The 21,918-nt window shown below is 47.5% G+C and overlaps 2 protein-coding genes across 2 annotated transcripts in view; one reads left to right on the top strand and one right to left on the bottom strand.

The window, feature by feature from the left end:
* Window positions 1–633: 633 nt before the first annotated feature.
* Window positions 634–6,998, bottom strand: Alkbh2 (alkB homolog 2, alpha-ketoglutarate-dependent dioxygenase). Its single transcript, XM_013520492.1, has 4 exons — window positions 6,906–6,998; window positions 5,900–6,339; window positions 4,268–4,466; window positions 634–960 (listed from the first exon to the last, which is right to left on the bottom strand). The coding sequence occupies exons 2-4, from the start codon at window positions 6,174–6,176 to the stop codon at window positions 654–656; spliced, it is 783 nt and encodes a 260-aa protein (XP_013375946.1). The 5' UTR covers window positions 6,177–6,339; window positions 6,906–6,998; the 3' UTR covers window positions 634–653.
* A 1,888-nt stretch (window positions 6,999–8,886) lies between these two features.
* Ung (uracil DNA glycosylase) overlaps window positions 8,887–21,918 on the top strand; it is a 15,208-nt gene continuing 2,176 nt past the window's right edge. The window contains exons 1-6 of the mRNA XM_005396483.2: window positions 8,887–9,226; window positions 9,804–10,010; window positions 10,600–10,695; window positions 14,800–14,897; window positions 16,539–16,627; window positions 17,487–17,665. Coding sequence (XP_005396540.1) covers window positions 9,095–9,226; window positions 9,804–10,010; window positions 10,600–10,695; window positions 14,800–14,897; window positions 16,539–16,627; window positions 17,487–17,665 — 801 coding nt within the window. The 5' untranslated portion in view covers window positions 8,887–9,094. The remainder of the gene's footprint in view (window positions 9,227–9,803; window positions 10,011–10,599; window positions 10,696–14,799; window positions 14,898–16,538; window positions 16,628–17,486; window positions 17,666–21,918) is intronic.

Raw genomic sequence — 21,918 nt, forward strand, 5'->3', positions numbered from 1 at the left:
CAGGGAGAAATTGAAGCCATGTGCTGTGGCACACACCTGAAATCCCAGCACTCTGGGAGGCTGAGGGAGGAGGATCACAAGGTTAGGTGCCTGTCTTAGTTACTTTTCTCATTGCTGGGACAAAATACCCAACATCCACAGGTTAAAGGAGAAAAGGCTTATTTCAACTCACAGTTGTAGACGTTTCAGTCCATAGTAGGCTGGCTTCAAGGCAGGGTGGCATCAGAGGAGGAGAAACAGTTCATGGTGTGGCAGGCAGCAAGCACCAGCAGCAGCAAGCAAGCCTCCTTTTCCCTTTTATTCCATCCAGGCTACAAGCCTTTTGGGTGGTGCCATCCACACCCAAAGTGGGCTTGTTTGTTACTCACACCCAGAACTACGCTAAACCAGTCACTGGACTAATTTAGTACCACACACCCCAGATCCAGTCAGCTCCAAAAAGCCCCATCTCTGAGTGCATGAGGCTTTGGGGACATCTGGATACAAGCCATAACAGTCCCACCTGGGCAACTTACCAAGACCTTGTCTCAAAATAAAAAATGAAAAAGGGCTGGGGATACCGTTCTGTGGTAGAATTCCACTGTGTTCAATCCCCAGTACTGAGGAAAAAAAGAAAAGAAAAAAATAGAAATACTCATTGTTAGAAACACTTTTTATTTCTTAGTAGGCAAAACTTTACGAAATGTCAGGTTGACCCTTGGAGCCAGGACCTTCTTGCGGACAGGAAGACTGTGATACCAGTGAGTGTTGGTAGGGGGGTTCATCATCAGCAAACTTCCATGGGCCAGCTGCACCCTGACTACCTCCACCCTCCGGCAGGGGTTCTTCCCTCGGGACTCCTTATGCCGGAAGAAGAAGTCCCTGCAGGCCCCAAAGGAGACAGAGGCAATGGGGCTTCCTGGGGCCAGTTCTCTTTCGTCATCTCGGTGCTCCCCAATGTGGTCACAGCCATCTTTATACCTGCAGTGAGAACAAACACTGCTGAGAACAACCCCCCCCTATGACTCACTAGTATTGCAGGCTCCTCATTTTCCTGCAGTGTACAGAGGTGCTGTGTGTGCTGGCCTTCCTGCTGTGTTTCTGCAGGACCTTGAGGTCCTCACCTGGGTCTCCAGATGAGCCCAGCCTGAAGCATCCATCCTTGGTAGCCTAGTCCTATTTGTCCTCCAGCTTGAAAACTTAACATACTCAAAGCAGCCAAAGTCATGTCTCCTGGTACACATATGTAAAGATCTGTCACATAAAATAACTCCTCCCTACACTAACATAACCCCTTTTCTTTGCAGTCTAGCCCCTCCCTGCATGCCTCTGAGCATATCCTACCCATCTCCCCCACTCATTGCTGTCCAGCCTGTTATGGTTTAGATCTGGACTGTCCTCCAATGTTTCACATGTATGGAGGTAATTGGATCATAGGGGCAAGCTGACTTGCTGTTAGGAGGTTAGGTCTGGGTGGAGGTGGGTCACTGGGGGGCATGAGCTGGAAAGGTATCTCTCACTGGCACCTTCCTTGTCTCTCTTCTTCCTGATTACCTTGATGTGAACAGTTTTCCTTCACCAGGCCCCTCTGTCCTGCCGTTTCTGCCTTAGAGCCAGAAACCTATAACCATAAGCCAAAATAAATGTCTCTTCTTTTAAGTTGTGCATGTCAGGTATTGTGCCCCAGCAACAAGCACATGACTAAGATGGATCTTGATACCAGGAATGAGATTGTTGCTGTGACTGCCTGACCATGTAGTTCAGAATCCTTTGGAATTGGTTTGCAGGAGGAGTTTGGAAAGCTTTGGAGATGTCAGCTACAGAAGCTCTAGCATGCTGTAAACTGAGCTTGATGGGAGAGTGGTCAGAGCTCAGAAGACCAGAATACTGATAGAAATGCAGATGGTAAAGGCTAGGTTTGAGTGTTCAGTTGGGAAGGACTTTGTTGGCAGCTGGGCTAGAGACTGAGTGTGTAATGCTCTGACATAAAATCAGTCTACATTTTGCTCATGTACTAAGACTTTGTAAGAGATTTAAGGGCACTAGACTAATTAATCTGGTGCAGGAGATTTTAAAGCAGCTCAGTATTCAAGTTGTGGCATAGGTACTGTTGGGAGCTTTTAATCAGATCTACATTGAAAATCAGGAACAAAAACTAGAGCTGAATGACATAAACCTTGGCTAGAAAGGAGGAGCCTGCAAAGCTGGTGCTTTGGAGAGTGATGTTGAAAAGATTAGCATTAAAAAGAAGCCAAGTACTTTATACAGTGGTACCTCAATTCATGAACTTAATTTGTTCTATGATTTTGGAAAAGATGTTCATGTTTGTGTTTGTGTGAGAAAGATAGCTGTGGTCATGTATGTCACCTGATGCAGAGTTTGTAAACAAAAACACAATTTTGCCAAATGCTTGTTTGTGAACCACATTGCAAACAAAAGTTTTTGTAACTGAGGCACCACTGTTTCAGGACAACAGGAAAGATGGCTTAAGGGCATCTTAGAAAAGCAGCAAGCAATCAGACTCCAGGATGTGAAGGACAGCTTTAAGAAGAGAGCTCCAGGGTATCCTGCTCAAGAATAGCTTCCTAGGGAATTGATTCCCCGCGATTTGGTTCACAATGCTCATGCATCCAGTACTTGGAGATCTCTGCAGCCATGATCCAAAGGGGGCTGGCTGTTCCTTAAGCTGGCAGCAGACCATGGCATCATCTACATGGTGCTGGTTTTATAGGCAAAAGTTATGGGGTTGTGGAGGCTGCTACCCAGATTTCAAAGGCAGGCCTTGGAGGCCAGGCAGTTTGCCCCAGAGAGGGCAGCAAATGAAACGGAGTGAAGCAAAAAGTGTAGAGAAGACCCCAGGAAGTTGGAGATGCCAGGGCCATCCAGTGTCTGCTGGTAGGGAGCAAACAGAGAAGCCACGAAAGCTGGGCCAGGCAATGCTAGAAGGCATGGCACTGCCCAAGCCTTTTGGGAGTTCACATCTGGCCACAACCTGCCCTGGCTGCCAGACAGGCTGATGTTCTCCCTGCTGGATTTCTATCTTGCTTTGGTCCTATTCTTTTCTATACTCCTATTTGTCCCTTTTGGAATGGAAATGTTTACCATGTGCTTCTGTAGACCAGCACTGTTTAACTTTCTGATTTTTACAGTGGCTCACAGCTAAGAGTTTGCTTTGAGTCTCAGATGAGACTTTAGACTTAGATTTTTCAGCCGTGCTGGAACAGTTAACACTTTGGTGACTCTTACAAATGGACTAACTGCATTTTACATAAAGAGATGGACACGGAGTCACTTGAGGGGTCAGGGAAGGAATGTTACTGTTTATATCTGGAATGTTCCCTCAAAGCCTCATGTGTGTGGAAGGTGCTTGGATCACAGAGGCAATATACCTGGCTTGCTGCCATGAGGTGGGACATGACCTGGAAGCGCATACATCTCTCTCACTGGCTCCTCTTCTCTCTGCTTCCTGGCCACCAGTATATAAGCAGCTATCCTCCATCAGCTCCTCTGCCCTGCCATTTCTGCCCTGGAGCCCACAGACTATGGGCTGTAATTGTGAACCAAAATAAACCTCTCCTCCTTTAAGCTGTGGGTGTCAGGTACTATGGTGTCAGGTACGATGTCCCACTGATGTCCCAGTGATGAGAAAGGGACTGAGAGCCATACCAGAGGCATCCCCACTCCATGGACTCTCCAGGCCCCTTCTGGACCTCTCAGGCTCTCTCTGACTCCAGATTTCCATTTAGTTATCAGCTCATACAGCACTGCCCAGCACCCTCCTCTCACCACCTCACCTAAAGTTCTGAAATAGCCTTCCCCTCGGCACAGTGTGATTCTGCCCCAGGAGACACTGGGCAGTGTTTGGGCATATTTTTGGCTGCTGGGATGGGGCAGGGGTACTCTTAGCCTCTATTCAGTGGAGTCAGGGATGTGTTCAATGCCCTACAAAGTATCTGTCAGCCTCCACAGCAAATGCCAACAGTGCCACTGCGGAACAACCCTGCCAGAAACTGCGGCCGCTTCCTCCCCGCCAGCTGCAGGCACATCACCCTGTTAACACCATCTGAAATAACGGAGCCGAACTGTCTGTTCACGAGTTAGTCCTCCCTCCCCTCCCACGGCAGGTGAGTGCCACAAAGGTAGACTGAGTGCTCGCTGCGGCACTGCTCTGTCCCTTGTGCGCTACAGAAGATCTGTACAAATGCACAGGGTATGGTGGAATTCCAGACCCTCTGGGGAGAGACAGAAGATGTATAAAATGTAGTCCACCAAATAGGGCAAGTGTCACCTGTTGACGAGCACAAAGTTGAAAGTCTGTCCTGTCACTCCAGAAACTCGATCCCGCACACGCTCCAGCACTGGAATCCAGGGCTTTGGAGACAGCGTAAGGCCTGAAAACGTGTAGGTCAGCCCAGCATCACCGTAGGTCGCCTGCTTCCTGGGCACGTTGTGCCACTTCCCGAACACCAGGACCCTGGCCAGCGCCCCTGTGTGGATGAAACAGCAGTTCGTTCCCATGGATGCCCAGAGATGCTGGGGAACAAGCGCTCAACACGCTCCCCGACAATTCTGGAGTCAAGGAAAGGAAAGAGGAATAACATTTCCCTCCGTTCTTCATTTTGTCGTGTTACGCCCTGCTGGAGATGCTCTCAAAAAATCACTGTGGCAGCCAGGCATGGTGGTGCATGCCTGTAATCCTGTTACTCTGGAAGGCAGAAATAGGAGGGTCACAAATCTGAACCCAGCCTGGGCAACTCAGTGACTTAGTGAGACCCTGTCTCAAGAAAAGGCGGGGAGGGCTAGGAACGCAGCTCAATGCAATGACTCTGGGTTCAGTCCTCAGTACTGGGGAAAAAAATCATTGTGGCCTGCCCAAAATATTCATATAAGAACCATTACATTATTCTTAGCTGGCTCTGGTGGCACATACATGCCTGTAATGCCAGGACTTGGGAGGCTGAGGCAGGAAGATCACAAGATCAAAGCCAGCCTGGTGTAACCTAGTGGGACTCTACTCCGAAAAATAAAAAGGCTGGGGATGTAGCCCGGTGGTGGAGAGCTCCTAGGGTCAAACTCCAGTGCTGGGAAAAAAAAAAAAAAAAAAGGAATTCTTGTTTTATACTTGGAGAAACATGGCCTGAGGTCACCTTTTCTTAAATACTACTGCTTCTTTAGTTATTGCTTAGCTAAAGAAGAAGCAGAATAAAAAGTCTGAGCTTTGAACACAATGAAGGTAAGTTTGCACCAGCGGGATGGCTTTGTCAGTCCTGGGGGCCTATGGCTGATCCTCAGACCAGCACCATCAGCATCACCTACCTGCCAACTCCTTAGAAATGAGACTGCATGGGATCAGTTCTGCCTAGCAACAAGTTCTCCAGGTGAGGCTGAGAACCACTCAGCACTAAGGCAGAGGAATTACCTGGTTATCCACCATTTCTGCCCCTGGACCAGTGATTCCCAACCCTGGCTGCACATTAGAATCCCCTCAAAAGCCCACCACCCTCTTGGCGCAGGCACTGAACCCAGGGCCTTGTACATGCTACGCAAGTGCTCTACCACTGAGCTACATCCCCAGCCCCTGGAAGCTTTTTAAAACGCTAATGCCCAGGTGGCACCCCCAGCTATTCTGATTCGATTGGTCTCCCACAGCAACAGCATATTTAATATTTTTTTAAACTTTCCCAGGTGAGTCTTATCAGCAAGTAGCCATCTGTTAGCAAGGACTGTCATGTAGGCATCTGTTAGCTTCCAGCGGTCAATCAATCCTGGTTTTTAAAACTCTGTACGCCAAGCTCAGAGGTACTCAGAGAATATTTGTTAAACCCATCAACAAGGGCTCCTGAGTCCCAATTTCTCCAAACACAAGATCAGCAGTTTTATTAAACAAGTGTTCAGCGCACTCACCGAGTCCTCTGCTTACCTGTAAAATATTCTACTTCTTTCTCCAACTCTTGGAAAATCCCATCTGCCTCAGCTTTGCCAAACAGGACCGTGTAATCGCAGTCCAGGCCCTCAGCCCGGATGTGCCGCCAGCTGGGGGCTGCCTCGTGGGTGGCCCTCTCCAGGGTCTCTCTCCTGGGCCTCTTCCTTGGGCCCCCTGGGTCTTTGCCGGATGTAACTGGCTCTTCTTCATTCTGCTCTTGCTGCTGCCCTTCTCCAACATGGTCTTGAGCTCGCTTCACCAGGAATCTTTCCATCCCTCCTCTCCACAGTAAGAAGTGAGGTCGGCGATGAAGCAGAAGGAAGGACGAAGGGCACCCAGGTTTTGTCCTGGACGAAACATCTACTCATTGAAATGGTCCCACAACAGTGTTCCTATTAAGTTTCCATTTTCCCGTGTTTAAAGTTTAAAACCATGTCCTAGAAAGGAAGTGCAGAGGGCATGAAAGCTTGGCAGGGCCATCAGGGACAGGCCCGGGGTCGCCCACACCTGCCTGGCTGTGCGTTAGAATCAGCTGGCCGGGGCTGGGAGATAAGCTCCCTTAGCGTGCTTGAAGCCCTAGCGCCGAACGCAAGAGCCCCGCTGGCTAGCCTGCAAAAACCTACACGCCCACACTCCACACCCAAGCGTGCAAAGTTTTAAAGAAATCATTCGTAGGAATTTACAAGCCACAGCCAACTTTGAAAACTGAAAGCCAGAACTTCCCTTTCCAGATGGGGCCCTTGATACCCAGAGTGGGGCAAGGGGCTTGCCCAGAGAATCCCAGCCGGGCAGTTCTCTACTTCCGGCCCACAACGCTAAGGAGGCGTGGTAAGCGGCCGCTCCACATCAGTGTTATTAAAGTGGGTAACCCCAGCGAGTCAAAGGGGTGACTCATCTAAGCGCCGGGACCCCCGACGCATTGTGAAATTAGAACTGTAACACGGGCGGGAGTGCGGGGCGTGGGGTTTCCTTTTACGCTCCCGGTGGCGGGAAAAACACTCACCCCGCCCGCAGCTCGCGCAGCCTCTATGCATTTCCGGGGCAAGCGGGAAAGCTCTTGCAGCCTGGCAAAACCAGCCGTCCTCGGCCTGCTTGCGCCACCTCTCGGCCGCTCGGTGCATTGTTCTGGTCTCAGTACAGCAGTTCGTTCTGCATCTTGTCCCTGTTATTTTGAGACCAGGCTTCACCGTTGTCACCTAGGCTGGGCTCAAACTTAAAATCTTTTTGCCTCAGCCTCCTGGCCCGACTTTACTTGTTTAATTTTATATAAATGCTGTTCAACCATGAGCTCTCTCCCTTCCTACACTTAAGCTCCTTGTCCTGGGTGCTGGCAGCAAGGCTCAAGTTCCTGTCCTCACCCAGGCTACATTTCGGAGATAGACACACGAGAAAACTAAGTATACATGCGATAATTCTGTGCAGTGTAGATGTTATAATTACAGCGATAAGCTGGAAGGTGAGGCAGGAAGAAAAGGCCCGACAGGGAAGGATCCCGAGTGTAGAGAGGAGGCTTTCTAGGCAGAGGGAAAGCTGTGTAGGGTATGAAGGCCTCAGCAGGACATGCGGGTGTGTCAGCCCAAGACCGGCGAAACAGACTGGGTTGTAAGGCTGCGGTCAGAAAGGGAAGTAGCCTGGAAGTCAGGGCAGGAATCTGGGATTTCATTCTAAGCACCTTTGGAAGCAGGAAGGGTGTTGTGATGTCATTTACATTTCAAAAAGATCTCTCAGCAGGAAAGAGATATAAAGGACTCTGCAAAATGGCACTTTGAAAGTTTTTTTTTTTTTTTCTTTTAGAGATAAACAACTGCTCCAAACGGCCTCCTGGAGCACGGAACCAACACCTCTTTCCTCAGCCCAAAAGTGACAGGATATAGACACTGATACAAGGAAGCGTGGATGGAGCAGTTGCCTTTCCATAAGAAAGGGGACCGGGAGGCCGGGCGTGGTGGCACACGCCTGTAATCCCAGCAACACTCCGGAGGCTGAGGCAGAACTGTTGCAAGTTCGAGACCAGCCTGGGCTACAAAGTGAGCTCTAGGCCAGCCTGAACTGCACAGCAAGACCCTGTTCCACCACCTACCCCCAAAAAAGAAAGAAAGAAAGAAAGGGGACAAGGAGCTGAAGATGGCTGGCTGTGATAAAACAAATGTGATCTGCATTATCTGTTTGTCCCCCCTCTGCTGTCCCTTACTATAAGAGGCCCTTGTCCACCTGCACAGGGGGAGGTGGTGCTTTGAGGCAAACAGGCCTCTCCATCTCTTTTGGAGCTTTCGTTGAATAAATTCTTTTTTCCCTTTTGCCAAAATATATGGCCTGCTTTGATTTGATCAGTGGCGAGCAAATGAACCTAAGTGGCCGGTAACAAGAAGACCAACTGCGCTTGTAGCGAGAAGACGGAAAACTCACTGAATTTGGGATTTGTTTCGGAGAAAGGACGAAAAGGAGATATTGCTGATTTGAATATCAGTAATACTTGGGGAGGGTACGGGGGAAGGGAAGAAACGAATTCTATGCCATCCGGGAATGAATAGATTTTTTTTAATTTTTGTTTTTGTTTTGTCTTTTTGAGACAGGGTCTCGCTATGCAGTTCAGGTCGGCCTTGAGCTCACTTTGTAGCCCAGGCTGGTCTCAAACTCACAGCGATCCTCCTGCCTCAGCCTCCAGAGTGCGGGGACTTCAGGCGTGCGGCACCATGCCGGCCGGGAATGAATAGTTTCTAATTAACCTCCATGATCTTAGAGTCTCCCCCAAGATTTATAAATTTGGCAAAATGCTTGCTCTGAACCTGTTTGCCCTCAGTAAAACAGGTTGTGAAAAGTGGATGCGCTCATGTGAATAAAAGCTCAGTGAACACTATAAGGCTCCTTATTTCCCCGCAGCACCCCTAATGGGGCAGGCCCTTTTTTTTTTTTTTTTACAGCTGAGAGGAGGGCTGACAGGGGCCTTTTAAAGCAGAGTAGGAGGGGGATGCACAGACTCAATGAATGAAAAAGTAGGCCCTCCAGCATTGCTCACGCCCAAACTCGCCCAACCTTGCCCTAGGGGCCGTGCGGACCGCCCCTCCTGCGCTTGCGCACTGGGCCCTCCACCGCCCTCCGCCACGACCCTCCCCACTCGGAGCATGCGCGGAGCGCTTGGCGCCAATTCCAAGTCCCTGGGCGGCGCGCGTTCGCTCTCTGCTCGGCTCCGGGATGATCGGCCAGAAAACTCTCTACTCCTTCTTCTCCCCGAGCCCCGCCAGAAAACGACGTGCCTGCAGTCCCGAGCCGGCCGACCCAAGGGCCGGCGTGGCGGCCGTAGCTGAAGAGAACGGCGATGTGACGGTGAGGCGCCGCGGGGACCGCTTTGGGGGCTGGGGATGAGAGAGAGAGGAAGGCAGGGAGCCTGTTTGGTTCGGGGGTGTAAGAGCGCGCCACCGACGCGGTAAACTGGGAGCCCCGTGTTCAAAACAGTTTCCACGTGTACCGAGCAGCCCGTCCGTGTCTCTCACCGGTCGCCATGCTGACGCGCTAGCCAATGGGGACGAGCCCCTGGGATCGCGGCGCCAATTGGCGTGCAGCTGACCCGCCCTGCTCAGCCTTCCGTCCAATCAGAAGAGGGAGGGGACGGGATTCCTGCTGAGGGTTTTTGCCGCGAAAAGGCCGCGTGGGGACTCAATTGGCGGGTTCTGCAGGGCGGGGCGTTTGGGGGCTGGGTCCCCAGTCCCGCGAGTCCTCCTGCGGATGCCGTGGGGCTGTGACTCCCAAACTGCAGATACTCGCCCTGAGCCCAGCCGGCTCGGCGTCTGCTCCACCTATGGGCATCTTTTGCTATGGGCCGCGGGGTTTGGCTAGGAAGCTGCGGGCCGCTGGAAGAGAGTCGCTGCGGTTGTTAAGCCGCGCTTGCGGGGACCCCTTGCAGGCCAGCCCCGCCAAGAAGGCCCGGGCCGGGCAGGACGAGCCCGGCACGCCGCCCTCCTCGCCGCTGAGCGCTGAGCAACTGGACCGCATCCAGAGAAACAAGGCCGCGGCGCTGCTCAGACTCGCAGCCCGGAACGTGCCCGTGGGCTTCGGGGACAGCTGGAAGAAGCACCTGAGCGGAGAGTTCGGGAAGCCGTACTTCATAAAGGTAGGTGGGAGAGTCACCTTTCACGGGGGAAACGCGCAGGCTCCTCGGTTAAAGCGTCCGTGGTCGGTGTAGTGTAGCAGGCGAAATCGACGCGAGGTTTTGTTTTCAGCAGATTCGTATTTTCCTCCATGTGCCCTTTTCAAGCGGGTCAAGCGGGTCATGGGGGTTTGAATCCGCACGTTTATAACGGTTAAAGTTGTTTAAGACTGTAAGGCGATATTATGGCTTATTTTAAGCCACGTAGTTTGCTCTCCAAGAACGATTGGCCTTGTAAAACCACCAGCCAGACTGAAGGAAACCGCGCTGGCCTTTTGTAAGGGGAGAGAGCTTGCACCACTGGAAAGTAAAGCGAAGCAAAAACCAGCTTCCTTCCAGCCCAGAGAAACTGATCAGGAATTGATGCCATTGAGCTTGTTAAACGGGGAGGAGATGGTGTTTTTGTTTTTTATTTTTCTTTTGGGAATTTGGATTTAAAACATGGCAAGGAGCTAGAGGAGGTTCAAACCGCTGGAGTGAGAAGGTTTCTAACTAAATGCTTACAGTTTCCAGTGAGAATCTGATTTTGAATCTAGTTTATCTTTTAAATTAGCTAATGGGATTTGTTGCAGAAGAAAGAAAACATTACACTGTTTATCCACCCCCACACCAAGTCTTCACCTGGACCCAAATGTGTGACATACGAGATGTAAGTACAGTTGTTGAATTTTATTATGGGAGGAAAGGAAATAGGGGCACTGGAGTTAAGCTGCAGGTCGTAATTCAGTAGTATACTGAAATTGTGAGGTTTCAGCCTATATTTACTCTTTTTAACGTTTGCTGTGTGCTGGTTTTGCAGCAGAAAAGATAAGTATGTACATAGGCCTTGTGTCTGTATGCTCTCATTGTCTAGAAAAATTCATTGCCTTTTTCTTTTCCTTTTTCCTTTATGGTGCTAGATTGTAACTTGGGGCCCTAAATGTTCAGGACAAAGCATTCTACCACTGAGGGACACCATCAGTCTCCCTTTACTGTTTTGTATATTGTTGCAAGCCTGTTCCAGTGATCATGGATTAGTTTTTTAAAATCTTGTTAATTATGGATAATGGAACTGAAGAGCTGTGTATTCAGAAATGCCAAGAAAATGTAGTGGACAAAAGAGGCAAAAAGAACAAAAAAGTTACATCTTAAGTAGCAAGGATGGGCTGAGGGTGTGGCTCAGTAGCAGAGCACTTGCCTAGCCTGCAGGAGGCCCTGTGTTCCATCCCCAGCACTCCCTGCTTGGCCCCCAGAAAGTAGCTAGGCTATTTGGCTGAATTATCAGTCAACTTTAAGTAAGAGTATTGTGCATCATTGAAGTCTGTTTTCCCAAAGTCATGCCATGTAGTAGCGCCAGCAAACTTATCAGAACTCACAATGCTAAATTAACTGGTAGAAGAAATAAGAGAACAGAGGAGAATACATTGGCGGGAGACTCAGCCTCTAAAAAATTGTGAATTGAGTCTCTTTCATGCATTTCTTTTTTTTTTTTTTTTTTTGGTTTTTTCCGGTACCGGGAGCCGAACTCACGACCTTGCGCTTGCCAGGCAGGCGCTTTGCCGCTGAGCTAAATCCCCAACCCCCTTTCATGCATTTCATAATGAATCTCTAAGGGCTTCTTGAATCTTACCTGGGTGCAGTCTTTGCTGTGGCGGAGTATGGGAAAGCCACAGTCTCTCACCAAGTGAGAGAGGAAGTGAGAGACTGGAGGGCTCTTTTGGAGGAGGAACCTTTCAGTGTACGTTTTTGTTAGTGAGACTACCTTTTCCTTAAAGCTAAGATGGCCACACCACACAGGGACAGTCTGTATATTGTTGTGACATTTAGAAATGTTTTGATTTTACAGTGCTGGGGTTTGAACTCTGGGAAGCCTGAGCTACATTTGCAACCTTTTTTTCTGACTACTTATTTAATTATTTTAATTTTTGTGTGTGTGTGTGTGTGTGTGTGGTACCAGGGATCAAACTCACAACCTTGTGCTTGCCAGGCAGGTGCTTATGCCACTGAGCTATATCCCCAGCCCAATTATTTTAATTTTGAGACAAGGTATCTAGCTAAGTTGGCCGGGCTGGCATCTAACTTGTGATCCTCCTATGTTGGCCTCCAGAGTAGCTGGCATTATAGATATATGCCACCATGCCTGGCAGTATTTTTTATTTTATTTATGGCTGTGCTGGAGCCTTCATATTCATCCTCAGCACTTGTTTAACTTTTATTTTGAAGCAGGGTCTCTCTCAGTCACTCAGTTCCCCCTACTGGGCTCATACTTGGAATCCTACCTCAGCCTCTCAGAATGTTGGGCTTATAAGTTTATGCCACCAAGCCTATACGCTGGGATTTCAGTACATATATACGGTGAAATGATAAGATCAAGGTAACTGGTATATTTACCACTTCAGACATTTTTGTTTGTGCTGAGTACATTTAAAATTCTCTCTACTAGATATTTGGCAATGTTCAATTAATTGATAGACTTATTGGTCTATACCAGTGATGGCGAACCTTTTCGAGATGGAGTGCCAAACTGCAACCCAAAACCCACTTATTTATCACAAAGTGCCAACTCTACCTTTAAACCTGAGTAATGAGGTTTTAGTGTAGAGAAAACAACTCTACGTTAATATCTTTTGTCTTTAAAAAAATAAAACACACGTGCCATTAGTTCACCACCACTGGTCTGTGCTATATCACCTCTCTTCTGCCCTCTTCTTCCCAGACTCTGCTAACCACTATTCTCTACTTTTTCGAAATCAACTTTTTATGTATGCTCTCCTTTGTATTTTATTTAATACTGAAAACCCATGCCAATTTTAGGTATTATGGCAGTGGTGGTGAAGAAGCTGTCATGAAACAGTTATATCTTTGTGTGTTACTTTCCGTTGACCTCCACCACGACTTGTCCACACTGGCTGGTGTAGCTGGCACTCATGACCTTTACCCTGCTGGCTTTGTTACTTCATCCTGTGTGTAGTTGCTGCTTGGCATCCCTGGTCACTTCAGTTTCCTCTTCGGAAGCTTGCAAGGAACTGATTTCAGCTGTAAGGACTGTGAAGACTGAGCGTGCTAGACCCTCAAGCAGGACGCATCCTACTGCGCAGCTTTGCCTCTGTCCCCCCTACTCTGGCGTCTGACAGTGGAACACCATGTAGTATTTCTATCTTTAGAAAAACAACAGATCCACCTGTGGCGCCTCCTTGAAACCCATTGCTGACTCCCTTGTGATTGGATTTTCCTCTGAGCTTCTGCGGTACCTTCAGCATGTGCTGACACGAGGCGGGTTGGGGTTTTATTCTTTTTCCTTCCCAATTTTGTAAGCTGGGACAGGAAGTTAGGGTTTAGTGAATACCTTGTTCAATCAAAGAAGTACAGTAGGCGAATAAAACATTTTGGTAAGACAGCCATGCTTAATACTTAGTAATTTTCCCAATCTTTCTTGTTGCATAAGAATTTTCAATATAGATAACTCCTTGTTTTTAAAGTTTAAACTGTGTTATTACATTCAGTACTAGTTTACTCCTTGTTTGAATATTGTGCCCTGTTGTGAGTGTTATATGTAACATTCTGATATATAAACAGGGAAGACTCAAGAGTATCAAATCTGTGCCTCTGAGCCAGTGGGCTGCTTTGCAAATGAGCATTCAGGATCAAGGAGGCTAGATAGTTCACCCAAGATCATCTCTTAGCCAGGTCTGGAGCCCTGGAGCTCGCAAGCTTCCCTGCCAGGCTGGGTGGGCTGCTTCATCCTGGAGGATATGCTGGTGGCCCAATGAGCAGCAAGGTCAGAACTGAGAACTTACTGGTTATGGCAGTGCTGTTCCGCAGCTGGATTGGAGGGATGCAGAGGGTGTCAGCTGAAGAGGAAGATTCTGAGAAAGAGCAGCAGGGTAGAAGCAGGAGGGCAAGGTCAAGGCAGACAGCATATCCAGGGGCTTGCATTTCAGCACATGGGAGATGGGGACCGCATTGCTCTTCACTGCCTCTTGCCATCCACTCCTACAGCCCTTGGACTGATCTTTGTCCTGGTTTCATCTGTTCCACCTCTAGGGGAACAGGTCCCTCTTCTGCTGCTAGCGAGGAATCTGAATTATGTGAAGGTTTAAATACACTTGTCCCTTGACAGGCCTCCCTGTCATGAATCGTCCATAGACAGGAAGCACCAGTGTGTAAGCGCATCTGTCCTAGGAGGTTACTGCAGGGTTTTTTCATAATGGGCAGTGCTGGGAAATAAATGGGCTGCCCATGAGTAGGACTGAGTGTTCTGTTGACTTGAAGGAAGCCTGCAGTGTTGAGCAGAAGACACATAAAATGAGTGCAGTAACCCCGGTTGTATGGATAATTAAAACTGGTTAACTCTGGGGCTGGCGGTGCACCTCCGTGGAGCTTGCCTAGAATGCTTGTCTAGCATTCTGGGAGCCCTGGTTCAGTCACCAGTAGTATACACACACAAAGTGAAAAAAGACTAACTCAGCAATGGTGAATCACTCTGTGTTTCTGGGTGTTGTGCTTGCGATAGGGTTTGTTTACTTTTGTCATTTGAAAAGTTAAGAGGGTAAATGCGAAGTTGACCCCAATCGCATCTCACTTGTGAAAGGACGGGCGAGCACGTCAGGGTGGCAGTGAAGGATGATGGGAATGGGAAGTGACAGTACCAAGCAGGGCTCGCCTCCTCACAGTTGCGCCCCCCTCTGTATAATCAGCCAGGTGTCTGTTGGGACTGAGTGCCGCAGTGTTACGTAATAAGTCTTTGCCACCTAATGCTTTCCCCCTTTCACAGGTGAAAGTTGTCATCCTGGGACAGGATCCTTATCACGGACCCAGTCAAGCTCACGGGCTCTGCTTTAGCGTGCAAAGACCTGTTCCACCCCCGCCCAGGTACAGTTGCTGCACACATCCGTGGCTGTGGTCCAGCATCAGTTGCTCTCAGATGTGCACTTTGCCAATTGCAGGTCCACTGTTTGGGGGACCTCGAGTAGCCTTTGCAGCAGGATTGTTTCTCAACGTTGGTTGGTACTGTTGGCGATTGGGCTGCATCCTTCTTCACGGTGGGAAATCACAGTGCCTGTGTACTGTGGGAAGTTCTGTGCGAGGCAGCACATTCCCTAGTTAAGAACCACTGCCTTGGAGAATTTTATATGAAATGCATACAAAGTAGTTGGGTGAGGTAGCACACGCCTATAATCCTGGCATTTTGGGAAGCTGAGCATTGTAATTTTGAGTTCAGCCTAGGTAATTTTTTTTTTTTTTAAATTTAAAAAATTTTATTATTATTTTAATCAGATTCTATTGGTATATTTTAAATACACATAATGATCACATTCATCATAGAGAATTTGTTCCTGTACATGATGTAACTTAATGATTTTTTTCCTTTCCTTTCCCTTTCCTTGCTCTCTCCCCTCCCCATTTCAAAAGCTTTGTTTCATTCTTTTTTTTTGCTTTTTCCTTCTTTCCCTTCCCCTTTTCCCCCTCCCCCTCCCCTGTTCCCTTCCCCATTTGAACATTTTCTTCCTATTTCACAGTACCTGTTACATGTTTTGGTCCTTATTTATACTTTCGGTTTTTTACACTGGAGAAACAATGTGGTATTTACACGTTTGTCCGATTTATTTCACTAAAGAGTATGGTCTCAAGGTGCATCTGTTTACTTAGAAATGGCTCAAGTATATTCTTTATGGCAGAAGTAGTACTCCATTGTAGAACAAAAACCAAATCTTTATCCATTCACCAGTTGATGCAGCCCAGGTAATTGAAAGAGACCTTGTCTCAAATTTCAAGAAAGAAAACCCAGACGTGGCGGCGCACGCCTCTAATCCCAGCTCTCAGGAGGCTGAGTGAGGCAGGAGGATCATTGCTAGTTCAAGACCAGCCTGGGCTACAAAGTGAGCTCAAGGCCAGCCTGAACTGCATAATGAGACCCTGTCTCAAAAAGACAAAAAAAAACATTTAAAAAGAGAAAAAGGGGTGGGCTGGGTGGGGTCCCTGGGCTCATTGCAAAGGCCCTGACTCAATCCCTAGTACCACATACACAATCCTATATACAAATATAATAAAGATACAGGCCATAAGCATCAGTGGGGTGGTGGGTTGTAACTGCTGGACCAATTTCTTCTTCTTTTTCTTTTTTTTCCTTTTCTTGAGACAGAGTCTTGTACTTCAGGCTGTCCTTGAACTCATTTTGTAGCCCAGGCTGGCCTTCAGTCTTCCTGGCTCCCCCTTCCCAGTGCTGGGATTACAGGCCTGCGCCACCACACTTGGATGGACCAATTTCTTTATGCCTTCAGAGTGCTTCTGTTCCTTAAATCCCAGTACAGATGAAAGGAAAGATCTTTGGCATATTTAGCTATCAGCACTATAGGTGTTTATCTTATGAATTAGGGTCATAGGCTCCATTGTTCCTTCCTGGGCTGATGTTAAACTTCTTAACCTTTTCATATACGGCTTTGGAGATTACGGAACTTTTAAAGTTATGCTTAAGATTCTGTGTTTTTTTTTTTTTTTCTGGCTTGCTTGCAGTTTGGAAAACATCTATAAAGAGCTGTCGACAGACATAGATGGCTTTGTTCATCCTGGCCATGGAGATTTATCTGGGTGGGCTAAACAAGGTAAGTCCAGACCAACTATGTATATCTTGGACTGAGGCCGACAGTCTTTTGCTCTGTTACATATATATATGTGTGTGTGTGTGCGCGCGCGCGCATGTGTGTGTGTGTGTGTGTATATGTTTGTGTTCTTCTTTTTGAGACAGGGTCTGGCTTTGTAGTTTAGGTTGGTGTTGAACCAACTATAGAGCCCAGGCTGGCCTCAAACTTGCAGCAACCCTCCTACCTCAACATCCTAAGTGCCGGGATTAGAGAAATGTGCCACCACACTGGGTTTATTTGTTATATATTTAAAAGGCTAAATATGTTTTATCCTGTGGTAAGTTTTTTAATATTTTAATTATGAGAAACATTTGTTTCTATTGTAAATATTGTTATTCTCTGGGGTTACTATCACATAGAATGTTTTTTTAAAAAAAATTCTGATGACATATAACTGGTGTTTATTGCCTTAAACTAGAAGATGCCAGGAAGGCAAAGGTGAAAATAAAATACCCTTGAGCCAGGTGTGGTGGCGCACACACTTGGGAGGCTGAGGCAGGAGAATCGTGGTTGCAACTTTGAGACCAGTCTGGCCTACAGAGTGAGCTCAAGACCAGCCTGAGCTGCATATGAAGACCCTGTCGCAAAAAAAAATAAATAAATAAAAGAAAGAAAATAAAATGCCCTCTCATCTCACCCAGAGGTGGCCACTAATCATGGTGTAATGGTTTCTTTATGACCTGACTTACTCAGCTGCACTGGGTCCTACGGAATAGAGCAATGATTTCACAGTATGTCTGTGTCTAACCCCTGCTGTCAGGAGCTTGCGCTGCTGCCTCTGAGCCTTCTCTTTACCTGTTTCTGTGGCCTGTGTTCGTAGGTGTCCTCCTGCTCAATGCTGTCCTCACTGTCCGGGCTCATCAGGCCAACTCACATAAGGAGAGAGGCTGGGAGCAGTTCACTGACGCCGTCGTGTCCTGGCTCAATCAGAACTTGAACGGCCTCGTTTTCTTGCTCTGGGGCTCTTACGCTCAGAAGAAGGGAAGTGCCATCGACAGGGTATGACTTTTTAAAATACTTCAAGCAAGTTAGAGAATTCGAGCAGTCCCTGCTACTGGTTTGTGGGCCTGGGAAATCATGTTATGAAATGAGTCTCTCAGAGTTGGAATTCCCCTAGAAAACTAAGCTGAATTCAGGTAAGTTGTAGGAACAGTTAGTTGTGTGTGAGGAAGGCAGCTGGCCAGTTTGCAGTTCATTGCAGTTACTAATGCAGGCGTCAGCTCACGGTGGACACAGAGGACACAGAAGTCCCAGGGTTCCCTCATTTAACATATGACCCCTCTCCCCCCAGTGCGTGATGAATGAGGCAAGTGTCCTGGCTCCAAGAAATTGGGGAGCATATAGAAAACATGTGCAGTTCCGCTTAATCAGAAATTTAACTTCCCCATGAAGTTACTGTTAGTGGTAACCTCTAAACCCCAGCTCTGATTGTGAACGCCCAGCGTAGCCAAGCTAGAGCTTTAATTTCTCACCCTTCCTGTGTCTTCCCCCATCTTGCAACATTCAGTAACTTAATGCACCTGCATGCTGGGATCTGGAGCCTGGCGTCCTCCTTGAACCCCTTTCTTCCCTCTTCCCCTCAAGTGCTGTCCATCAGTGAGTCCCATCAGCTCTGCCCTAGAGACATCCCAGCCGTGTGGCTCCTCACAGGGCCCTGCTCTTGCTCTGGGGCTGACTGTCCACCTTTCTCAGCAGGACACTCGTGTTGTTGGACTAACAAAGGAGTAGTGGAGAGGGCTGTTGGGGGAGGGAGGGAGAAGAGTTAAGGGTGGTTTAGCTTGGAGAGATGCCAATATGGGAAATGTGAGTGGGGAGGAATTGTCCCATCAGTGCCTTCATAAGGGAGGTCAAGGGCTTATTTCTGGTGCATCAGAAATGTACAGGGACATTGACCCTGACCATCTGTCAGGGATCAGGGTGCGTGCTTTTTTATGCTGAATCTTACTTAATAGTTGGCAAAGAACTTTGAGGATAGAGAGAGGATGTCTTATGCCCATTTTGCATTGGGGTTCAGAGAGACAAGTGACATACCCAAACTTGTCAGTGACAGGGGCCAGGATTCAGGCCTGCCCCGCAGAGCTTGGGATTCTGCTCTCCCAAGCACCTGAGGAGCAGCCACCCCACCTCTCACCTCTGGGCCCTGTTTTTAAGCATAATAGATACCAATGATTGAAAATAGTGTAATCCCAGGTGTTTAGTAAGCTGAGGCCAGAGGGTCACAGAGGCAGCCTGGGCAACTTAGCAAGACCTTGTCTTAAAATTTTAAAAAGGGCTGGGGAGGTAACTCAGTGGTAGAGCACTTGCTTAGCTTGTGTGAGGCTGAGTTCAATACCCAGTACTGCAAAAAAAAAAAATTTTTTTTTTAAATGTACTGTGAGATGTGAATGTCTGACTCCCTTTTGCTCAGCCTCCACCCGCACTGGGTGAGCACTGGCTTTTAAAAACTTCTGCTACATCCTTCTAGAGTGTTTTTATGCATACACAAGCAAATAGTAAGTCAGATTAAAAAGCATCTTAGAATGCATAAGATATTTTCAGAGGTTTTTCTTAAGGAAAGAACTGTAGAGAAAAAAATCTTGAATGAATTTGACCATGAATGAACTGCTAAGATACGGTTACCCAAGTAGGAAAGAAGTGTACATGTCACTTCTACCTGCGCCTTAGGGAGGTTTATGGCCAATGTCATTCTTAGTACATTGGTAGTCTTTGTTATTATTAAACATGGTTTAGTCTAAAAGTAAACCATTGCTGAAGAATAAGAAGCTCCACTATTAAAGCATGTTAAATATCTCTATCAAGTCTCCTAAGTAGTAGATCTAGTATTTACTACTTCCTTACTAGTGTCCCATAAACCCATCAAATTCAACATTTTCCACACTAAATTCTCCTTTCTTCTCACTAAACGTGCACCTCTGTATTCCTCTGCAATAAGAAGTAGCATCTGCATGGCTGTCCAACCGGATTTCTGACAGCATGCTATTCTTGGCACCTCTCTACCTCTCTGGTCTCCTGTTCCTCTATCTTCTCCTCCCCTGTCCTTTCCTTAAGTGCAGTCATTTATATCTGGAAACTTCCCTCTCTGCCGTCTCTCGAATCCACCCCATCTGGCCACCTTGGCCAGGGTCAGCCCTCATCTGACTGTGCCCGAGGCTTCCAGTACCTTCTGGGAAGGCCTGGGTGTAAGCTGCTGAGCTGGGCTGAGAGTAGTCTCCAGAGGGCCTCATAGACCTGGCTTTCCTCTCAGCTCCACGCTGACTGAGCCACCTGCACTCTTTCCCTGTGCCTGCTTACCTGCCATTTTCGGCACAGCCTGTGTGCTGGGCACTGACTAGGGGTCTTTTCCTTCCTGGAGGCAGGCGGACTTTCCCTTCAGAGCCCAGCGTCGCCGACAGAGACAAGCAAGGCCTGTGCTGCTTGCCCGTGTGTTGCCTTCTCATAATGCTCTGCCTGTGGTCACTCATCTGGTGCCCCACAGTAACTCTGTGAGCAGGGTGCTCTTGTACTGGGGGTTGAGCCCAGGGCCTTCACACTGAGCTACATCCCATCCTTATTTGTTTTTTATTTTGAGACAGCTTCTTCTAAGTTGCCCAAGCTGGGCTCAAACTTGTGACCCCCTTGCCTCGGCCTCTCAGAGGGCTGGGATTACAAGCCTGCACCACCGCGCTCAGCTTGTTATTGCTCATTTATTGTGAAAACTGAAGTGCAGCTTAGAGAATTGTAACAATTTCCCCATGATTACCCGTCGAGTGGCAGAGCTGGGGTTTGAATGCAGGTTCTCTGGCCCTTAGGTGCTGTGCTCTTGACCCTGCTGGGCTGCCTCTTTAATTATCACTCCTGCTAGACTGAGCTCCTTTGAGGCAGTGATATTCTAAAAAGCTGTTCTGATTTTTAAGGTAGTTTTCATTTAAATATAGAAAATGACTGACAGAAAAACAAAAATGGCCCATAATCTCTGTTCAGATTACTGTACTTGACATTTAAAAAACCAAAGTATTCAATTTTTTTGTGGTGAGACAATTCAGACACTATAGAAGAGTACAAAATAGAAATAAGTATCTTCTACTGTTTCTTTCACCTAAAGGGATTACTATGCATATAGTTGATTTTTGTGTTTGGCAGTGCTGGGGATCACACCTAGGGTACTTGCCTCACTGTGTGCCACAATTTTTTCTTTTTTTGAGACAGGGTCTCTTTGTACTTAAGGTTGGCCTTCAACTCACTATGTAAGCCGGGCAGGCCTTAACACATAGAGATCCTCTTGCCTCATCCTGCAGAGTGCTGGGATTAAAGGTGTGTACCACCATGCCCAGCCAAAATAATTTTTGATGCTTTTTGTACTTTACCTTGCCTTTCTTTTTTTTTTTTTTTTTCCACTTCATAAGTTTTGAGCAGCAAATGTATCATAGACTGATCAGGCCCACAGCCTCACAAGTGAGTGGATGGCAAAGGTTTAAATAAAAGAGATAAATGGTATGATTTTAGGGCTCCAGGAGGATTAAAATCCTCTAGCAGAATTTGAGATTCTCTGAGGGCTGAGACAAAGAACTTCTCTTTACAACCAGTATTTATTTGGTTTTCAAACAAAGGAAGGGAATCCTGAGGAAAGCAAGGGAAACTGAGCAGGACCTTGGAAGTCAACACAAAGACTCCCCCAAGTAGTAAATTACGCTAACTAGAACTGTCTTATCTATAGGTTGACATTCACTGAAGGAGTGAGACACCTGCAGCTATAGTCTCTATCTAGTTAATTGGGATTGGAGCCAGGTGACATCAGCTGTGGCCTTATCTTGTCCTTTGAGGTGTCACAGCCTCATAGGCCAGCCACTTACAGGACTTAGCCAGGACCAGTGACTCATAGAGAGGTTCACTTAGTATGAATCCACTGCCCATCTTCAGACAAGGGCCCTAGGCCTGAGACAGACTCACAAGTAAACATAGAAAGCCAAGTGATTAATTTTAAATCCCGCTCAGAGCCACTTCTTAGTGGTTTCCATTACAGGTGTAGTTTACTGGCAGAATATAAGGCCAGCATGCACAAGACTCTGAGTTTAATTTCCAGCACAGTTTTTTAAAAAGTATATGTAGTTTGACTGTGCTTTTAGCAGCTGGGTGATGTTCCATTGTAAGAACTTTGGAAAAATATTTCAGTCCTGTAACACTGGACTTGTATGAGGCTTTAGCTGGATTTTATTTTCTCTTGTGATGCTGAAAAATGAAGCCAGGGAGTGCTTAGTTAATCTCCAGCCTTTTTT

The sequence above is a fragment of the Chinchilla lanigera genome, unplaced genomic scaffold (genome assembly GCF_000276665.1).
Source record: "Chinchilla lanigera isolate Chin_1 unplaced genomic scaffold, ChiLan1.0 scaffold00054, whole genome shotgun sequence".
In the NCBI taxonomy this organism is placed as follows: domain Eukaryota; kingdom Metazoa; phylum Chordata; class Mammalia; order Rodentia; family Chinchillidae; genus Chinchilla; species Chinchilla lanigera.

Bases quoted from the DNA above. Each gene is read 5' to 3' on its own strand.
- Alkbh2 (XM_013520492.1), bottom strand. From the start codon at position 6,176: ATGGAAAGATTCCTGGTGAAGCGAGCTCAAGACCATGTTGGAGAAGGG. The intron at 4,467-5,899 runs GTAAGCAGAGGA...TCATCCACACAG, and splicing joins AGAAGTAGAATATTTTACAG to GGGCGCTGGCCAGGGTCCTG. The intron at 961-4,267 runs GTGACACTTGCC...TTCTCACTGCAG, and splicing joins AACTTTGTGCTCGTCAACAG to GTATAAAGATGGCTGTGACC.